Genomic DNA, 21,384 nt, shown 5'->3' on the forward strand with positions numbered 1-21,384 from the left:
ATAATTTCGAGGAAAACTGTAGGTAGGGGAGACTTGCACTAAATGAAGTTTAAAAGTTACAGTCTAGTTAGTAACTGCTTAAAATCGAGCGTCCGAGGAACAATCTTATATGTTGCATCAATTTGCAATGTGCAACCAGGTCTTAAAAGGAATTGAACATTGGCACTTGCGAAAAAAGCAATGTTGCCAAAATCACCTGAACGAGACTGCAAAAATTTCATATCACATAGTGAAAATTACTGAACAAAATGAAGAAGGTAACACTGATAGTTGTGCAGAAGTACAATAGAAAAATTTACTAGTACTCAATGGCACTGCCATGTTATCCCTTCTAAAAGGTTTTGACTGAACGTAAACGAATACCATTCAATAAATGAAGACAATTCACACCTTCATCGCCTGCGTGTTGTTTTGCTCCTTGTCATGGACTTGGGTCCGTTCTTTGTACAAAATAAATAATTTCGAGGAAAACTGTAGGTAGGGGAGACTTGCAACTTAGCAAAAGGGGGTACGTTCCTATTGTCTTTCGCCATATATGTATAAAATCTCATGGCATTTCATACCTAAGAGGACCCATCTTAAAATATCAAAGCTCAGGATATAGTGTGCACCTCTAGTTAAGAGAATTATTTACCGTGAAACTTCAACAACCACTTTGGTTCATTCTCCTAATGAATTCAATGTGTATTCATTTACTTAACCCCAAGCAAGGCATTCTCAGATGAGATGAGGTTCTGAACTTCTTGTGATTTTCTTTTTTCACAAGAAAGCCAATACAGACATCACCCTCAACATGCCACTTACTCGTCGGTTTCTTTAAAACAAAAAAATAATAAATAAATTAATTAATTAATTAAATATCAACTAAAACGAATTCCCATTTTCCCACCTAAAAATAATGAGATGAATGAGTTTAGAAACCCTGCAATCATAAATGTCCTGGTGATTGGAAAGCCACAAATTAGAGCCACACATGTGTACAAACAATAAAAGAAGATTATTACCGCTCTGAAATATGCGGCTCCATTTAAAAGATGCCGCCTGTCCTGTCAGAATCTGCCCTAATTTAAGTTTTTCTCATTCATTCTAGTCTTCAATAATGATGAAACTTTTCACATTGAAATGCAGGTGTACTGTATAAGTGATCTATGAATAAATGATCAGCATAATAATAACCTCACCTGACACGGTTCACATCATAAATTTGCCTAGCAGTTAGCCCTGTGAGAGCCGCCTCTCTAGCTGCCTGTAAAATTTCATTGCGAGCAATTCTGGCCAAAATAAAGTTGGGGTCTGGGAAGTAAACATGGTGTTTATTCAACCAAATTTCACCAAATGTTCTCTCATCTCCTTGCTGGATTACTTCGGCAGTAGCTGTAGCTATAAAAAAGAAGACACACAATCTAAGACTGGTTGGTTTCGCTAATACTTAGGGAATAGGTTCATAAAAGAGAATCAATGAATGAACAGTATAGAAAATCATTGGGGGGAGCAACGGAAAGGAAATTTTTACGGTACGTCAAATTTAGCCTATTACTTGGATTATTTTGGTTAGGTATAAATGGAGTATTCCGCCTGTATTTTAGCACTACGTTACGCCACCATGTACCGCTCCTGTAAAACATTTTCAGACCTCCTCCCTTTTTCCAACGAGCGACACTTATTTTAAAATTGGCTCCAAATATAACTGTCGTTTTGATTCTGAAGGATAAGCTGCAGTGTCCACAGCTGCAAGGATAAGCTGCAGGAATAACACAGGCATAATTTGAACACTGTGGCGAGATCATATAGTTAGGACACTCAGGATACTCAGCATTCTCAGCATACTCAGCATACTCAGCATACTCAGCATACTCAGCATCACCAATTCTGCAAAATAATATCAAAACATTATGGCAATTAGAAAAAATTCAGTAATAGGAAACATTGATAAGTATACTGACACAAGAAAGCAAAGCGAATTGGACGGTTCATAGTAATGAACTTGTGCCGATCAATTTAATCACGTCCCCGGAAAACATACGAAATTCTTGGATATCTCCAGGGATTGAGACGTGGTTTTTTGGGTAGTAAGGATGACCAATCTTTCTGACAGCCGAATAATGCTGTCCATCAAGATGAACTAGTTATGGGGACCTTCTGGAAGTAGGTGCAGCAGGAGAAACTCTATACCACTTTTTACTTCCTGCCTCAAACGTATCAATATGCCTTCCTAAAATGTTACTCAAGAGACAAATTTCCACTATTTCGGCAAACCTACTTGTATCGAGTACTGATGTTGATGTCGTTGTTTCATAAAAAAAAAACTCTATTTTTTAAATAATTACAGTATGCATCGTTGAAACATATGTGAGCTGAAACTAAAGCTCTTAATGTAAATGATGAGCATTCTGAGCCGGTGAACAGGAGGCTAATTGCGTTGTAAAAGCAGCTACCATCACCGGTTGTTGGAATGTTTTGGAACTGATTATCAAAAATAGTGTAATTTGTATGTTTGCCGTTATAGAGGGGCATTTGTTTTACAAAATTGGATAAATCGGTGATTAAATCAATACATTGTTCGATTGATGACCCTGCTCTTAACAATTGGAATAAACGATGCCCATCGGTGGAAACATTCTGTAATTTAATAGATTTTATAGAAACAGCTGTGATAGCCTCACATGGTGAAACAACAGAGGGCTCCTCCATTTCTATTTCTTGAACATAATCAAGGAGACACAAAACGGGTTTATGATAACTGAAATAACTTTCTGAATATCCAGCATATAAGTTACATTGAGAGGTACTAAAGCAAATATCAATTTGTGTGCCTCCATTCGTAGATGATTCCTTATTATCAATGCAGTTTACCAGATTTGGATAGGTTTCACTCAGAAATCGGGAAAAGAGAGTCTGCGATTCTTGAACAATATTTTGATTAAAATCACCTATTAAAATTACTTTTGAGGACGCCTCAAAACCTGAAGTCAACATTTCCTTAAAATGTAATTGCACCACAGAAAATGAAGTTGATGGAGGTATATAGCCAGTACAAATTGCATAATCCTCATAGACTAACACAAATAAATTGTGAGCTGTACCCTTTTCTTCTGATGAACTTTCGAAAATAATGTTACATTCCTCGTTCAGTTTGGCATATACAATTACACCATGTGCATGCGCAACATTCCGATACACATCTTGTCTTCCAACAACATAGAAGTTGGGATATTCTGGAAAGTCTGTCGGTTTTAGCCAAGATTCGGCCAAAATCAGAATGTTCGAGCATTGGTAATTTAGGTCATTTTTAATATCCTGAAAATGAGCATTCAAGCTCTGGACATTGTGATACAATATGATTCTGTTCCTAGGGAAATTGTTAGCAAAAAGACAGGAAAATTTAATTTTTTTACGTCGAAGAGATTTTATCGCTAATTGCACCTCATCATAGGGACCTGGAGCACTAAGAGGACGAAAAGTACCAACTATGAAAAGACCTGATAATGAAGTGCACCTACTGCAAGCAACATAAAGCTCATTTCTTTTAAGCCCAGAAATTATATATACAGCGACTTTGGAGTAGGTAGCTCCTTGAGATTTATAAATAGTTATGGCTTCTGCCGGTACAAGAGGAAATTGTTTCCGTACGACACTGATAATAGCATTTGGTAGAAGGTGAATACGGCGAGCTTGTTTCTCAAGTGGAGTCAAATTGTTGAGGACCTCAGGTGGCCGCCACTGAAGAGCTTGGCGTGCAGCCTTACCGACCTCACTATCACCAAAGTCAATCCAAAGTCTGGTGGGAGCACCCTCTTCATTTTTCTCAACATGCTCCAGTGTCCCTATGGCCCCATTTACTAGTCCATCAGGAATACACACATTTACAGTGACCATGTACTTTATTTTTAGCACCAATTTGAGAATTGTTGGCAGGCCCTCGGTTTTCCTAGCGGGTAAATTTTTAACAGCTGACAGAGCTCTATCGACAAGTTTTTCAGTTCCTTGACCAGTGACAGTGTCAGATGACACGGCAATTACGATATCCGCCTTTGATTTCTTTATAACGTTTTCATTGAACGAGTCAACATTAGCATTGTTACGAAATAAATTAATTGCATCAGACGGAATATTCCTGGCCTGAGTTTCTCTAGATTGGAATAATTTAACTTCTTCATCAGATAGAGAGCCGTTGGCGAGATTGTTCAAGGCATTGGCAAATACTGCATCATCTTTTTGCCGCATTATTTCAGTTAATTCAAAAGAATGGAAGAGGTCCCACAAAGGATTACCAACGAGCAAACTGTACGGGTTCGAAGAATTGCCTTTAAAAATATATTTATCACCAACTGGTCCCAGCTGATTGAAATCACCCAGAACCAAGACAGATTTACCTCCGAAAGGCAGGTCAGTTCCGAAAATCTGCTTTAGCCTTGCATCTACTTGGTCCAGTAACCGACTGCCTACCAAGCTTATTTCATCGACAATAATAACTCTTAAGTCTCGCAGCTTACATCGGAGGGTACTTAGAGTTGCGTTACTAAGTGACGGCAATGCTCCACTAAACTGTGTCACTGGTAGAATGAAAGCTGTATGGTGGGTGATGCCCTTAATGTGATGGGCCACCTTCCCTGGGAAGGCACAAAGCAGAACCCTAATAAGATCTAATGATGTGTCTGGCTTTGAATTAAAATATCTGATGAGGCTTTGATGTACGGCAGCGATGAGACATGATTTGCCAACGCCAGCGCCTCCAAAAACACAGTTATAGATAGGTAACTCATCACTTTTAAAAGCATGTAAAACATGAAGAAGGAATGTTCTTTGCTTAACATTCAAACTAGTGACTATTTGTCGATACTGAATGTCGTTCATTACGAAAGGAACAGGGAAATACACATCATCACACCGGTTATTCTCTGTATTCTTATTCTCTGATGATGCTTGATTTTCACCTATGTCTATAAATATATCTCCAGCTGCATGCTCAGCACCAAAAACGCGAAATTCATTCTGGGAGGATGATTGTATATTTGTGCAATTATCATCCATTTGTACCATGCCGTTATTTTCCACAAAAAGCGCCTGGAATAAGTGTTCCTCTAAATCATTCGAAAATACAAAGAATTTTTTGTTTTCTTGGACGGTTTCAAAATTTTGAACAAATTTCTGATAGTGATTGACATTTATTAATCTGTATTCTCATCTCTCCATGGAAGGTAAAGCATCAGATTTTCTCTGTAATAGTCATCTTCATGGCATTCTTTATTGAATCTAACGTACCTAATGACTTTACCAATCTCTCGCTTTCTAATGAAACCGCAGTTGTTTTTCAAAGGCAACCACACATTATTGACTATACCTTCCTCTATTTCAAAATCCCATTCATCACCAGACCCATCCTCATTGATGCTTTTTGAATTCCGTGGGGGCCTATTTTTTCGGTAATTATAAAGGCTCGCAAATTTGGCTAGACAAAGCGCTTCCAATTCATCCGGCCTCTGGATATAATGGTCTAAAACAGTGGTTGTGAATATGTCTGTGGAGTCATCGGAGAGGTCTTTCAGTTCTCTCTTTGATTTTGTCACTGCTACCCGCTTATCGGGATGACTTGTATTGACAAAAATACAGTCTCTGCTTGACCATGACAAGGGCATACTAAGGATATAATAAACACATTCTTGCGCAGAGAATTCACTAGCATTAAGGAAGTGATTGCCTAAACATCTAAATTTTTCCTTTAGCGAGAGGTTGCCTTGCCTAACTTCTTCCATGGCATCATACAATAATTTCGATAAGCCTTTTTTTGATTTGTTAACATAATTAAAACATAACTGGCACAAGAGTAGGTATCTAAAATAAATTGTATATCCATATTGGCTCGATGAAGTTTGAGAATTTCTTTATTGTACGGATTAATCATTGTTTCGTGAACATGTCGTTTTGGAAATACTATTGGTCTACTGAGCCCACTGCGAATCACTTGGTAATATTCTGCCTCCGACTGATTAATTAAGGAAAGGAAATTGTTGAAAGTAAACCTCTCTTTATCATTGTGAATTTGCATGAGTTTAACCTGAATTTCTTCCCGTTTCTTTCTTAAAATTTTGCCTTCCTCTGGGTCGAAATCATCGTCCAACGGCTCAAGAATGATTGTTCGTCGCATAGGAAAGAATGGTATGTCAAAACGACATTTCTTTTTACCCGATTTACCCTTGTAACAGGTAAAAGTGTGTTTGTGCGTCTGACGAACAATACAATAAAGCGAAAAGACTGCACCGGTACGGAGTGAGGGGACAGGGCTATGATCACCTGCGAAGTTGAGGAAAGACTGAGCAGGGGCTCGAAGGTGGAGTGAGTATTTGTAAAAGTGCCTACGTGACTAATCTCACGGTGGCAAAGGCTACGTGAGATTTGGAACGTAGCGAGTGGCGACTGGATTTTGGGGAACAGAGCTGGGCGCATATGAATTGCTGATAATGAGGCGAGAGGCGAGGTCAATGTGATAAAGATATGAGATGGGAGTAAAAATGTAAATGACCGCGGCCGGACGGCGACACGCGTCGGGAATGTTGGAGCCGGTAGGCGGCGGGGAAGGAAAAGTGGAGCGGGCTGAGGAGGATCTGTAACATCTCCCCCCCTAAGACTGAGGAACCGCGTGAAAGCCTACATGAGGGAGCGGATGTAGGGTAGCAAGGTTCGGAGGAAGGAGATTCAACTCTTGTTCTTGGGTATTATCTACGTTTTCCGTAGCAGTAGCAGGTGTAGTATTAAAGGTTAATAAAGCGCGCCATCTTCGGGAAGCGAAGTAGCATTTTACAATAAAATATATTAAAACAGTAAGTATAAGTAAAAGGATGCAGGTATAAGCCCAGAAACGAGACTTGTGGCTCTCCAGGAAGTCGATCTCCAAGGCAGGCGGAGGAATGTCGTTCAGCTCGGGATCCTTTGAGAGTTGGGTGAAATGAAATGATGTCGTCAGGTTGGGCGGTGATTCAATCAGCAGCATCGGGTTTTGAAAGTACAGAAGTTTCGTTTCGAACGTCAGCGTCCGTGGGATGGTTCTGTTCCTGAAGGATAGGCTGCAGTGTCCTGGGTTCAGAAGGTAGATGCCGGTGAGGTCATGTTCCTCTGAGTGGTGAGGGCAACTCAGCGTGATGTGTTCTTGAGTTAGGAAGATACCCAGCATTTCCCCCCACCATTTTCCCTTGTGATTGGGTGGAATCTATGGCCACGTTACTTGCATCGGTGGTGAGAATAAGGGCTTACTGAAATCTGGATATTGGAGTATTGGGTCATTAGACAGGATTTCTTTACAAGTATTGAAGCAATTAATAAACGCTGGGTCATTTATGTTTATTTGGGCCCCTTTTTTCAAACACACGGTCAATGGTTTAGTAAGCTGGGGGAAATTGGCAATGAACTTTCTATAATATCGATTAAACCAAGAAAGCCTTTGATTTTGGAGACTGTATCGGGTATGGGGTAGTTTTTGATCGCGTGAACCTTTTTTGGGTTAGGTTTGACTCCCTCGGTAGTGACGACGTGTCCTTGGTATTCGACTTCTTTACGCAAATATTCCGATTTGTCCAATTGGATTTTTAGATTAAATTTGCGTAAGCGGTCGAATACTTGTCGTACGTGTTGTTGATGTTCTTGGAGCGAGGTGCTAAATATGATGATGTCGTCCATATAAACTAAGCAAAACCGGTTTTGTAGTCCACGCAAAATGTGGTCCATGGCTCTTTGGAACGTGGAAGGAGCGTTGATTAGCCCGAATGGCATCCGTACGTACTCGTAATGGCCATTTTCGGTGGAGGAGGCCGTTTTGGCGATGGAGTCAGGGTCCACTTTAATTTGGTGAAACCCGGAGGCGAGGTCTAGGGTGGTGAAGTAATTACACCTGCCTATTTTATCCAATAGGTTGCTGATATTTGGCAGGGGATATTTATCATATATTCCTTCCACAACTATTTGTACTCTGTCCATAGTGCGTGGTGCGATCTTGACATTTCGATGAACAGGTACATGGACCATCCGATTATACACCTAAAACGATAATCAGAAATTATATGGACCATCCGATTATACATCTAGAACGATAACCAGAAATGCTATCACAAGAACGTGTTTAGGAATAAGTAGTGCCACAACCTGGAAAAAAAATGAAGTTTAAAAGTTACAGTCTAGTTAGAAGCTGCTTAAAATCGAGCGTCCGAGGAACAATCTTAAATGTTGCATCAATTTGCAATGTGCAACCAGGTCTTAAAAAGAATTGAACATTGGCACTTGCGAAAAAAGCAATGTTGCCAAAATCACCTGAACGAGCCTGCAAAAATTTCATAACACATAGTGAAAATTACTGAACAAAATAAAGAAAGTAACACTGATAATTGTGCAGAAGTACAATAGAAAAATTTACTAGTACTCACCAAACAAAAAAATAATAAATAAATTAATTAATTAAATATCAACTAAAACGAATTCCCATTTTTCTACCTAAAAATAATGAGATGAATGAGTTTAGAAACCCTACAATCATAAATGTCCTGGTGATTGGAAAGCCACAAAATAGGGCCACTCATGTGCACAAACAATAAAAGAAGATTATTACCGCACTGAAATATGCGGCTCCATTTAAAAGATGCCGTCTGTCCTGTCAGAATCTGCCCTAATTTAAGTTTTTCTCATTCATTCTAGTCTTCAATAATGATGAAACTTTTCACATTGAAATGCAGGTGTACTGTATAAGTGATCTATGAATAAATGATCAGCATAATAATAACCTCACCTGACACGGTTCACATCATAAATTTGCCTAGCAGTTAGCCCTGTGAGAGCCGCCTCTCTAGCTGCCTGTAAAATTTCATTGCGAGCAATTCTGGCCAAAATAAAGTTGGGGTCTGGGAAGTAAACATGGTGTTTATTCATCCAAATTTCACCAAATGTTCTCTCATCTCCATGCTGGATTACTTCGGCAGTAGCTGTAGCTATAAAAAAGAAGACACACAATCTAAGACTGGTTGGTTTCGCTAATACTTAGGGAATAGGTTCATAAAGGAGAATCAATGAATGAACATTATAGAAAATCATTGGGGAGAGCAACGGAAAGGAAATTTTTACGGTACGTCAAATTTAGGCTATTACTTGGATTATTTTGGTTAGGTTTAAATGGAGTATTCCGCCTGTATTTTAGCACTACGTTACGCCACTCTAGCTGCCTGTAAAATTTCATTGCGAGCAATTCTGGCCAAAATGAAGTTGGGGTCTGGGAAGCAAACATGGTGTTTATTCAACCAAATTTCACCAAAAGTTCACACGGCAACGCTGCTAATGTTTTTTATATCTATCTTTGCATAGAATTGTAGTGGATGTCTTTTTAGGTCGCATTCGGAACACACCTGAACCAGAAGATGAAGACAATGAAAGTTGCGTTTTATCACTCGGATTATTCCCTGGAGAGTATCTTGAAGTGCCCGGAGATGACCGTGTTATGTTTAGGTTCGAAGCAGCATGGCCTTGCTCGATGTTCCTCTAGTCTGGCAGGTGATTCAGTGAATTAGCTGACATTTTTCGTTTTCAGCATATTAAAATAATGAGGAAAATTCAGTAGAAGTTTCAACGGATTTTCAACGGAGAAGATTTTTCAGGGGGAGGGGGGGGGGTTGGATTATATTCTTTAGGCCTATTGACTAATAAGAACATCTCCTTAGTTTGATGTACATGACCGAGAGAATTACAAGACGTGGAGAGTTCACCGGTACCAAAAAGATGGACACAGTCATACTGCCGTGCTGACATCTGAAGTACTTCAGATGGGAGAACCGAAATTTTTCTGATGTGAAAAATGAATTACTTCAACTTTTTTTTCATTCGGGTCTAGAGAATTCGCACTTAACTTCATTCAGCAGCTACTCGACATTGGGGAGAGCAACGGAAAGGAAATTTTTACGGTACGTCAAATTTAGGCTATTACTTGGATTATTTTGGTTAGGTATAAATGGAGTATTCCGCCTGTATTTTAGCACTACGTTACGCCACCATATACCGCTCCTGTAAAACATTTTCAGACCTCCTCCCTTTCCCCAAAGAGCGACACTTATTTCAAAAATGGCTCCAAATATAACTGTCGTTATGATTCTGAAGGATAAGCTGCAGTGTCCTGGATCCAAGAGGTAGATACCAGTGAGATCGTGTTCCTCTGAGTGATGAGGGCAGTTGAGCGTGATATGTTCTATTGTTAGGAAAATACCAACAGTTTGTTAGATTCGGGGACGTTCTCTAAGTGGTTGACCGACAGGTTTACCTTGGCGTGTTAACTGTGTTCGGATGTGAGTGTGTCGAGTATTCCGGCTTCGCAAGGGGCTGCAACGCTGGTGTTGGGGTTTGCACATTGCATATGTGACAGGCGTTTGACTTCGTGAGCGAAGCTTAAGTTGTCACCTTCAATGTAAAATATATCCCTATAGTCTTTAGCGATTGATTCCTGGGTTGCATACTCCTCGGTGTTCAGGTGTGAAGCACGTAGGATGGTCATGTCGAATCGGTTTTCGTTTACCTCATACTGGTTGCAATTTGGTAATTTGTCTTGATAATCCTTTGTGAAGCATTCGCTCAGAGGTTGTCCGGGTATAGGTTTCTTTAAAGTGACTATATTAAAAACGTGAGTGATTGCAATGAGGTAACAACTGGATTGCAAGTGAAATAGAATATATCTGGGGCTTGTTGGCACTTAAAGATAGATACACCTAGTGAGAATACACTCTGTAAGCACAACTAAGGCGCTACGAAGTGAACGGGGAACAGGGCTGCGGATGCCTGAGAGGTCGAGGAAAGACTGAGCGGCGGCTAGAGGATGGTTTGGGTATTTGTAAGCGTGTCTACGTGACTAATCTCACGGTGGCAGAGGGCTACGTGAGATTCGGAACGCAGCAAGTGGGGACTGGATTTGGGGGAAAGAGCTGGGCGCATATGAATGTTTGATAATGAGAGCTAAAATGCGAGGTCAATGTGATAAGGAGGCGAGATGGAAATGTAATGTGAATGAAATGCAAATGACCGCGGCCGGACGGCGACACGCGTCGAGAGTATTTGAGCCGGTAGGCGGCAAGAAAGAAGAGGTAGCGAGGATCGATACCACGCGACCGACACGCTGCTATCTCCAGCTTGCGCACCATCCAGGGCGGCAGCGCTTTGGAAGGCGCCTTCCCGAGGTACTCCTCCGTAAGAATCTCGATCACCCAAGCTGGGGTCTGGAGCTTGGCGTTGGCGACCTTGATGACAATTGGTGGCCTAGGGGAACCTCGCAAGGACCGACGACACAGCGTGGAGGATGGAGAGGCGATGGGGGAGAGGATTGCTATAGAAGGAGTCACTAGTTTGATAGGGGATCCGTAAATGGGAGGAGTAACGGCAGAGCTGGGTACAGCCTCTTGACGGGAAGCAGGTAGGGTAGGCGAGAGGGACGGCAGGAAAGGAGATGACGAGGGATGCGTCCTGATTGGCTCGGGGATCCGCAGGAGGAGATCCTCCATGTCCAGCGTAACTGGCGTGGGCTGATGGAGAGCCGGTACAGGCCCGTCGACCACTGATTGATCTGGCCTTGCGGCTGAGGCATCTGCCCGGAGCCGTGGATTAACGCACTTAACCGGGATCCGGGAGATCCTCTTAGGACGCTTCAGGAGGCTGACTGACGTGCTCCACCCCTCTCTACCTGGGGCGCACGTCTGAAACCTCGATGGCGGAGGAGCGAACCGTATCGGTGGGGGAGCCCTATAAAGTGCATGTTCTATAAAATCTTCGCTTCTCGAGAGTTCTTACCGAGGGAGGGAGCGGGGAAAGGAATGGGGCGAACGTCCCCTTGCGTACCGACTCGTGGTGCTTGTGCCTGGGGCGGATGGGTGAGGCGGGGTGAGGAGACCTCCGTCCGGGGTGTCTTCCTGCGGCAGCTGGTGGGCGTTGGGTACGTGTGTTCGTCAGGGTGGACGGCGGTGAGGCGCGGGACGAACGCCTGTCGGGGCGTCCGGTCGTCTCTTAAAAGATCGCAGGTAGTCTCTTCCTACTGATTGACATTCTCTCGCTCCAGGCAGTGTTTAAGCTTTGCACTAGAAACCGAGAAAATATGTATTAATCTTTATTAATTGCCAGTCATTTAATTCATTCTCTCTGAAAATACAACATTTCTATAAAGTCGCCAACATTTTGGTCGAACCCCACTATCATTTACCCTCGGGGAGTGTGAATGTCTGATTCACAATTTCTCATTTTACTCCACCTTTTCTTTTAGTAGAACGTCCCTCAGAATGAGGAGACCATCTTTATTTAAATGAATCATATCGTATCCACCATTCTCATAGTAACTCTCATACAGGGACGTATTCGGAAATTCTTTCCCTCTTTCACAAAAGCGTCCCAAGTTTCGGCCACTAGAATGCACTGCGGATTTAGTGAACCGAATGCCTTTATCCACTCATTAAATTCCGCGATAACTCTATTCTCTATTATCCTCCCCAGTTAAAGACGGTATGAGGGAGATTTTGGCGAGGATCACTCGATTGAAGTTGTCGGCGGCTAATTTTACGATGTTTCTATAGTTCTTTTTGATTTTTGAAGTTGCCTTATTACTCAGGAAATCGTTAGTCCCTCCGAGAATAATGATATCATCTCCCAGTCGCTGCTCTGGTGAGAGACGAGTGGCCGAAACCTGACCGGCGGGAAGTTCGAACTATGATTTGTCTGGCCTGCTACAATTTTTTTCCGTGTCTTCTGCGGGTTCTGCAACATGAGAGAGGTTGTCGTAGATTGAATAGTTGTTCATCTGTCGAGGTCGTTATTTCTACTCGCGAGAGGGCGTCTGCGTTTCTGTTTCAGATGCCTTTCTTGTAGACTATTTTATAGTCGTATTCCTCTAGTTTGAGCCTCCAACGCACGAGCTTGCTGTTGGGCTCCTTAAAGCTGAACAGCCATTCCAGCGGCCTGTGGTCGGTGACAATAAATAATTAATTCCCTAATAAGTATGGTCTAAAATCTTTGACTGACCAGACTATTGAAAGTAATTCCTTCCGAAGTGTGCCATAGCGCTGCTCAGCATCGTTGAGGGTTCTTGATTCGCCACTTTGATTTTCCTCGACACCTCACAATCGCTGCGAATTGTATACTGCCACTCAAATCGCACGCAGTGATTCCATCTTTGCCAATTTCTCTAAATGGCTAATTTCTCCTCCTACCTCACTCTCTTCTGCTCTCTTTTGGTCTTACGGGGGTTAAAACCTGCTGCGATACAATCGGAGAGTTTTCTGTAGACTGCCTTTTTTTCTTCTGTCGTCCACCGGGTTTTTTTGGGCTTTTTCTTCGAAGTTTTCAGTTTTCTTAACTGTATATTCAGAGGCACACTTAAAGGTACGTTTTACAGGAATATCAAGCGTCAGGAATTTCAGAGTCCGTACCCTCACTTGGAAAATGATTGTCGTCATTGAGAAGACTTTGAGCCTCGCAGACTTCATTCTGAGTCTCGCAGACTTCATCCTGTGTCTCGCAGACTTCATTCTGCCGTTCATTGAACATTCCGTCTTCAGAAACAGAGGCAATGCAAGACGATGTGGCTGTTCTTTCTCTGACAAAACACTCTCCCTCAACAGCAGATAGCAAATATTCACCTATTACTCCCTGAATTTCTTTTCTTTCATTGCAGTACTTCATTCTGTGTATGTCCTTGGTGTGCACCAAAGAATCGGCTGGATCTTGTAAACGAGAAAATTAATTGACGGAAAATTCGATGAATAATATTTTTCAGCTTATCACTTCCTCCACTGCCAGATGTTGAGAACTCATTTACTTCGTCAGAGAGAATATCTCTCCTCTCTTCTAATAGATGGTAGATGCGTATTAACTTTCTTCAGTTGGGAATAAATATGTTTTGAATAATTTAGTTTGCATCTTTTAACGTGACGATGAAAAGTTTCTACTTGATATAAACCATTGCAGTGTTGGCAAGGCACCGTGTTCTCAGCGGTCAATTCTTCACAAATTGTTTTATTTTTAGGTTTCAACAGGTTCAATATAGGCTCCCCACAGAGGAGGATTTTTTTGAAGCTGTTTTTTATTGTATAGTAAATCTTCACTTCTTCGAAGTGAAATGCGAGTCTTCTGTTTATCCAGTTCACTTTTAGTAGGATTTATAAAGTTAATGATGTTGTCATTAATGTCCCCCTCTCTCCACTAGTTGCAGAACTAACTTGCTTCACACCCTTTAAGTCAAGTTTAAGTCTCCAGCGGACTAATTTGCTATTCGGCTCTTTTAGATTGAATAACTATTCCAAAGGTCGGTGGTCAGTGACTATCAAAAACCTATTGCCGAATAGGTATGGTCGAAAGTGCTTAACTGACCATACTATAGAAAGCAGTTCTTTTTCAATAGTACTGTACCTTTGTTCGGCATCATTAAGTGTTCGAGAGGCACAAGCAATTGGGAGATCTTGGCCTATTTTCCCTTGTGATTGGATGGAACCTATGGCCACGTTACTTGCATCGGTGGTGCGAATAAGGGCTTATTGAAATCTGGATATTGGAGTATTGGGTCATTAGACAGGATTTCTTTACAAGTATTGAAGCAATTAATAAACGCTGGGTCATTTATGTTTATTTGGGCCCCTTTTTTTCAAACACACGGTCAATGGTTTAGTAAGCTGGGCGAAAGTGGCAATGAAACTTTCTATAATATCTGATTAAACCAAGAAAGCCTTTGATTTTGGAGACTGTATCGGGTATGGGGTAGTTTTTGATCGCGTGAACCTTTTCTGGGTTAGGTTTGACTCCCTCGGTAGTGACGACGTGTCCTAGGTATTCGACTTCTTTACGCAAAAATTCTGATTTGTCCAATTGGATTTTTAGATTGAATTTGCGTAAGCGGTCGAATACTTGTCGTAGGTGTTGTTGATGTTCTTGGAGCGAGGTGCTAAATATGATGATGTCGTCCATATTAACTAAGCAAAACCAGTTTTGTAGGCCACGCAAAATGTGGTCCATGGCTCTTTGGAACGTGGAAGGAGCGTTGATTAGTCCGAATGGCATCCGTACGTACTCGTAACGGCCATTTTCGGTGGAGAAGGCCGTTTTGGCGATGAAGTCAGGGTCCCTTTTCAATTTGGTGAAACCCGGAGGCGAGGTCTAGGGTGGTGAAGTAATTACACCTGCCTATTTTATCCAATAGGTCGCCTATATTTGGCAGGGGATATTTATCACCTACGGTTTTTTCATTTAGTTTACGGTAGTCAATGACTACTCGCCATTTAGGTTTTCCGGAAGCATCGAGCTTTTTGGGGACTACCCAAAGTGGGGAGCTCCATGGCGAATAGGATGGTCTGATGATGCCCTGGTCTAACATAGATTGGATTTGTTTTTGAATCTCTGCTTTGTGAAGCGTGTGGGGTTGAGCGCGATTTTGAGGGTTTGAGGTAAATCGGTTGTTGGAGGAATTTTGAGCATTGAAATTTTGACGATTTTGGGGGTTTGGCCTGTTTGCGGTATTTCTGTGAAGGGGATTCGGACATCCTATGCTGCGCAATGTTAATTTTGTCAACTTTATGTACCTTTTTCTCAGGTTCTAGTGGATCTTTTTTCAATCAGTTTTTTTTGTTGGATGTCTAATGTTCTCAGTCACAATTTAACGAGAGGGTTTTTTAAAATTTTAAAAACTAAATTTTTGGCAGTATTTTTTCAAAAAAATGAAAATCATGATCGGAATTTTCGAATTAAAAGTACCCGTAAAATTAAAAAAACAAAATTTCGTCAAAAGCTCTCGTTAAAGTGTGCAGGAGATGTCTAGAAATCCAACAAAAAAAACCGTTTGAAAAAAGACCCACTAGAACCTCAGAAAAAGGTACCTAAAGGTCAAAAAACATGATTTTCGGTTGACTGCATTTCAAGTTTAGGTATGAAAAAAAGAACAATCAAATTGGGCGACTGATTCACCTTTCTATTTGTTTCTCTGATAGCACACAATTTCTTCAGTATTCTCCAGCTGCATATGATGGTTTGTCAGGATCCTCTTCTGCTTCGAAAGCCTCCTCTAATTTTCTTTTTGCAGAAGCCTTCCTTTGTCTGCATTTTTTTTCAATCTCCTGCACTGCTTTTTCAGCTTTCGACATTCTTACTTCATCAAAACGTTTCATGGTTGAGACACAATTATATCCAGGATTGATTCCCAATGCTTCTAAAATTCTACACCTGGCATTGTTACCTTCGTTGAACTTGGAAACTGCATCATACACCCTTAACTCTAAAACATTTCTCATTACGAAGACTCGCTTTGGTAAAATTGACCATATAACGTTATTCAGTGACTCATTAGAGTTTTGGGTGTTTCCATGTAGACATTTTTTGAGGAGGGTTGGATCAGCTAAAGCTCTGAAAATGTCTTTCACTTCATCCATAACAGCCTTGGGAAGATGAAGATGATCTGCATGCTTATACGGCTCATTTTTTAGCAACGGCTTTATTGTATTTGCACCAACAATCTTCATCAGTCGCTTTGGGGCACATGGAATGCGATGGGTTTTCATCAGTTGAAAGGAGGTGAAAAAATGTAGACCAAACAGCAGCTTTCATGTTTTCTAAGTTTGAGCTATTCCTTCTGATTGCTAACCCATAATAAATTTGGATTTTAGCAATCGCGTCTAATGTGAGCCTTCCACGACCACCCATAGTCAAATTATCCGCCAGCTTCTTCTTGCCCCAAGCAGTTTTCAGCTTACGGAGCCTTGTGCCCATCCGCTTTTGGACGTGCCCGACACATTCCTGCTTTACCGGCACGCACTCATCCCCATAGGGTTTCAGCTCTTCAATAGTAGAAAATGCAGATGAGTCACCATCCCCAAGGTAAAATTTATACCGAACGTTGTATAAGGCTTGTGATCTTTGATAAAGCTCCATCACGCCATGTGTTTCCATTTTGCCACTTGACCCTTCAAAGTTGGCACAGCATGTGGGAAGGTGCTCTCTTTCAAGACGTTTTGGACACCTACAGTATTTACTGAAAATAGAAATGTCTAGAACTTTACCAGCGCTGATAACAGTTATAACTCCATTCTGTGAACAGTGACCGCGCTTCTGCCAGGTTCCATCAAAAGAACAGGTGAGGTCCCGACTTCCCTCATTTCCTTCCACGGCATCCTCAGCAGCTTGTCTCATTGATTCTTGACAAACTGATTTGGTAGCCTCAGTGAGCACTTTGGTATATCGTTTGAACGACGGTGGACTGCGAAGGTTCAAAATGCCGCATAACATTTTGGCAGATTCCTCTCCTTTACCTATACATCTCATGCCATACACCAACCGCACATTTATATCTGAGTTTTTTGAGGGCAAAGAAACACTATTTTGTTTCTAACAGAAAATTCACACCTGCCACAGACCACGTTGACCATAGCATTGAGGCCATTTATCTGCGTTGCGAAAACTGAGAGTTGACCGCGACACTTTCTGCACGAGGCAATTTCTCCAAGAAGGGAATTCAATTCCTTGAAACTAATAATATCATACACATCACTATCCTCGTACTTATACTTATCGTAGCTACTTACGTTTTTGTTCAGTTTCCTCTTGGATGAGCTATCCTTGGTAACATCAACATCCCGTCGTTCAGGAGTTTTTGAGTCCGCAGAGTTTGGGACTGGTTTCCCGACGCCTTTACGTTTCTTGAATAGTTTTTTACTGCGAGGCATTATTAGGCATTATTGGGGCACTATCGGGAATTATTACTCGAACAACCAACAAACAATTCAAAAGTAAGCAGGATATTTACAAAACAAGTCGTGTTATCGAGTCCTAACCTTATTGATAACACCACTTGTTTTGTTTGTAAATATCCTGCTACCTCCAACACGAATGGGGCTTGACAAGTGCTGCTCTCTATATGGCTGACAAATGCTGAACTAAAAACAAGTGTAGCAACATAGGAAAAAATATTCAGTGAATGAAAGCCTTATGATGCAATTGATGAGAAAAACCACGCAGTGAATTCTCAGAGACGAAATTATGTTGGCAAGCCGCTCGACCTTCACATCTTCAAAATATCCTCCCGCCTCAACAAATCATCAGAATTGAGTTTTCTTGGTGTTGTTTTACTCGTGAGGATATAGAGAAAACAGATTGCTCAAAAACCCAGTTTACAAAATTTTTGAAATTTTCGATGTCCGACTCCCCTTAACAAATGAGCCACCGTTATTGTTTCGGTTGTTGTTGGCAAACGAACCGTCGTTATTATTCCGGTTGTTAAAATTGTTGTTAGGGAAGTTGGGATTCCGCTGATAGGATCCGTTTTGTGGTCCATTCCTATTGTTGTTGGGTCTCACTGCGACAAGTCGGGTTGTGAGTTTAGATATTGGTGTTGTTTGTGTGTCGCCAAAATACGGGGCTCGGCTGCTAGCTTCTTGCTGGAATTCGTTTGTCAGTACGTTGAGAGCGTCGTTTAGGGATACTGGATTTTTTATCTTCATTATTTGGTCGAGGGTGTCTTTAAACCTCTTAAGAGAGTTTGTAATCCGAGGAGGTTTTGGTATGTCTTCAAAGCATCGCAGTGTGCGTGGGGAACTACTTCGTGGGTCTCGATGTCGTGTTGCAAGTAAAGATTTTGTTGAATAGGGTGGAGGAATTCAAATGCATTTTCAGAGGGTTGTTGCCTCATTTTTGTGAACTCGTGAGTTAAGGTGAGACTGTACACTCCATTTAAACTCATGTAAAATATGCTCATACAAATGACCCTTTTTCTCAGGAACTGTTAAAGCTATCAGTCTGAAATTTTTTGAGTGTATTCTTTATGAGGTGGTGCAGCACTGGTACTAGGATTAAGACTTTACTGACATAGAAAGTGAACTTTTTTGAAAGTTCAAAGTTTGTTTAAAAAAACCCCTGCTTTTTTAGCTTTAGGAATATTTTGAAAAAAGTTGAGTTGAGTTAAACACAAAATCCTAGTTCCACTTATGCTCCTTACTCTTGTGAACAGATCAAAAAAAAGTTTATGAAGATATCTCTTCTAGTTCCTGAGATAAAGGGTCATTTAGTTAAAAAAAACCAAACTTTCGGAAACAGTAAAAATAGAAAAAAAAGTAGCATTGTTCCAGTAAGTATTTTGAAGAAAATAAAATCACTCACATATTTACTCAAAAGCTCCTGCTTTATAGAACTCTTCCTCATCCTCCAGTTTTCTTTTGCAGCCTCTTTTTCTCTGTCGTTTCTGCTTTTGATTCTCCTTTTGAGCACGGTCTGCTTTTTTGACTCGCTGCTTGTCCATCTGTCTGTATCCAATGATAGAATTCACACCTGCATCAGCTCCTGTGATATGCTGTAGCACTTTTATTCTACCTAGATTTCCTTCGTTGAATGTAATGACGCTGTCATAGACTCCAAGTTTGAATGTTTCAAGTCCAATGAACACAGTTTTGGGTAATCGGGACCAGACGACACCGTTGAAAAATTCATTTACATTCTGCGTCTGACCGTGCAAACATTTTTCAAGCAACTCTTCTTTCGAAAGATCTTGGAAAATTGGCTTTATCTCATTCATAACAGCCTCTGGTAGGGAGTTGTTATGGGTATAAGATTCTTTAGTGACCTTGGCTCTTTCAAATTTACACCAGGAGTCAACTCCTTTTGGGCACATATGGTGATTAGGTTTCTCGTCTGTTGAGAGTCGGTGAAAAAAAGTGGCCCAAACATCCTTACGCATGGCTTTCAATTGCCTCTGTTTCTTCTAATGGCTAGGCCAAAGTAATTCTGCAAGGAGTCTATGGTTTTTTTGGTCAATCTTCCTTTACCACTAATAATTTTACCATCACTTAGTTTCTTACCTTTCATAGCTTTCACTTTGGTCCGCAATCTTGACCCCATTCTTTTTTGTACGTGTCCAACGCATTCAAGTTTTGAAATTTTAACATTTGAGCCATAGGGTTCACTTTCCTGCACATCTTGATACCCTTTACTGTCACCATCACCCAGGTATTTTACATACCGCAGATTATATTTTTCCACTGAACGTTTGAATATTGAAACTGCACCTTGGCTCTCCATTCCGCCACTTACTCCTTCGTAATTTTTCATGCAGGACTCTTGCTTACAAGGTTTCTTATTAGTTTTGCAGCTGTGACAAAATTTGCTCATACATTCCACATCCAGGATCTTGCCTGTGTCGAAACTGCATGCGGACACAAAACCATTGAGCGAAGTATGGCCACGCTTTTGCCAACTACCATCCATAATCACACCAACATTACTTAGTTTTTCAACGTTACTTTCATCTTCGTCATCATCCACATCATCAAATAGATCATCATCATTATCAGTGTCTTCTTCAATATGAAATTCACTAGCTTCTTTTGCAGCTTCTTGCATGCATTCATTAGCTACATCTTCACAATAATTTCTCAGCAGCGTATTGTAATCTTGAAATCTAGAGGGCGGTGGTGGCAAATTCATGGTTGCGCATAACGACTCTGCTCCTTGTTGCCCTTTTCCTATCACTCTCATGCCATAAACAAATCTTAAATTTACCTCAAACTTTGTGCTAGCTGCAAAAGGAGATGAGTAGCTCTCTGTTGTTTTGTTGCAATCATCACACAGAAATTGAATTAGAGATGCGAGACCCTTCCGTTTAGATATAATTTCTGTTACGCGAACAGAGTTATTTTTACAATACTTACAACAGACAGCACTTTCTACCAACTGGTTGAACATTTTTAAGTTCATAATAATATTACCTGAGTTCAAAGAATCATCTATTATATTTGGATCACATGCATCAATATATTTACACTTTTTGCTTGAAGCAGAGTTGACTTTCTTATCACTAGAATTCGCATCACTTGCTTTGTCTGTAACCTTATCAGGAGTCATCACTGGCACTTTACCGGAGTTCTTCACAGTATGCCGATTCCCGTGAAACTTTCGCTTCTTCGTAATACCTATTGGTTTTGTCATTATAAAATTATAGAAATATAAACCACGCTAGAAAAATAAAATAGCTTTCGATCGAAACATAACTCTGAGCTTTGAAGATGCACGTCGCGTATAAAACATTTCACTGGACTGTTTTTGTTTACAAAGTGAGGTTATTGAGAGCAGGCTGCCAAGGCCGCGACTTGACAGAACTAAAATACACTAATACCAACCTTAGATATTATCCCCAGCTTGAAACTGATGAAATTCATGAAAATTGTAAAATTATTCTTTTTTCTTCGTGAAAAAAAATAATTTTGACACAATATCATGCAATATTTGAAGAAGCACAAAAAATAGACCGAAAAAGGAAAGTATAGCATGTTATATACCATTTTAATCAGCAAAGCAAGCTGTTCAAGAATATATTATAAAACCAAAATGTCATTTTTTTTGATTTTGGGTGTACAGTCTCAC

The 21,384-nt window shown here is 40.8% G+C and overlaps 1 protein-coding gene across 5 annotated transcripts in view; it reads left to right on the forward strand.

The window, feature by feature from the left end:
- LOC109040034 (beta-1,4-galactosyltransferase 7) overlaps window positions 1-21,384 on the forward strand; it is a 49,716-nt gene that overhangs the window by 12,372 nt on the left and 15,960 nt on the right. For 2 of the 5 annotated variants that reach the window (XR_011899364.1, XR_011899365.1), the window contains exon 6: window positions 7,971-18,683. The exons of 2 other annotated variants lie outside the window; for them this stretch is intronic. Coding sequence is in view for 1 of the 3 variants with exons in the window: in XM_072297327.1 (XP_072153428.1) it covers window positions 7,971-7,999 (29 nt within the window). In the remaining 2 variants the exon portion in view is untranslated. Of the gene's footprint in view, window positions 1-7,970; window positions 21,376-21,384 lie in introns of those variants that run through there. One more of the 5 variants, XM_072297327.1, reaches the window with a different exon arrangement.

Source organism: Bemisia tabaci, chromosome 2 (genome assembly GCF_918797505.1).
Source record: "Bemisia tabaci chromosome 2, PGI_BMITA_v3".
Lineage (NCBI taxonomy): Eukaryota > Metazoa > Arthropoda > Insecta > Hemiptera > Aleyrodidae > Bemisia > Bemisia tabaci.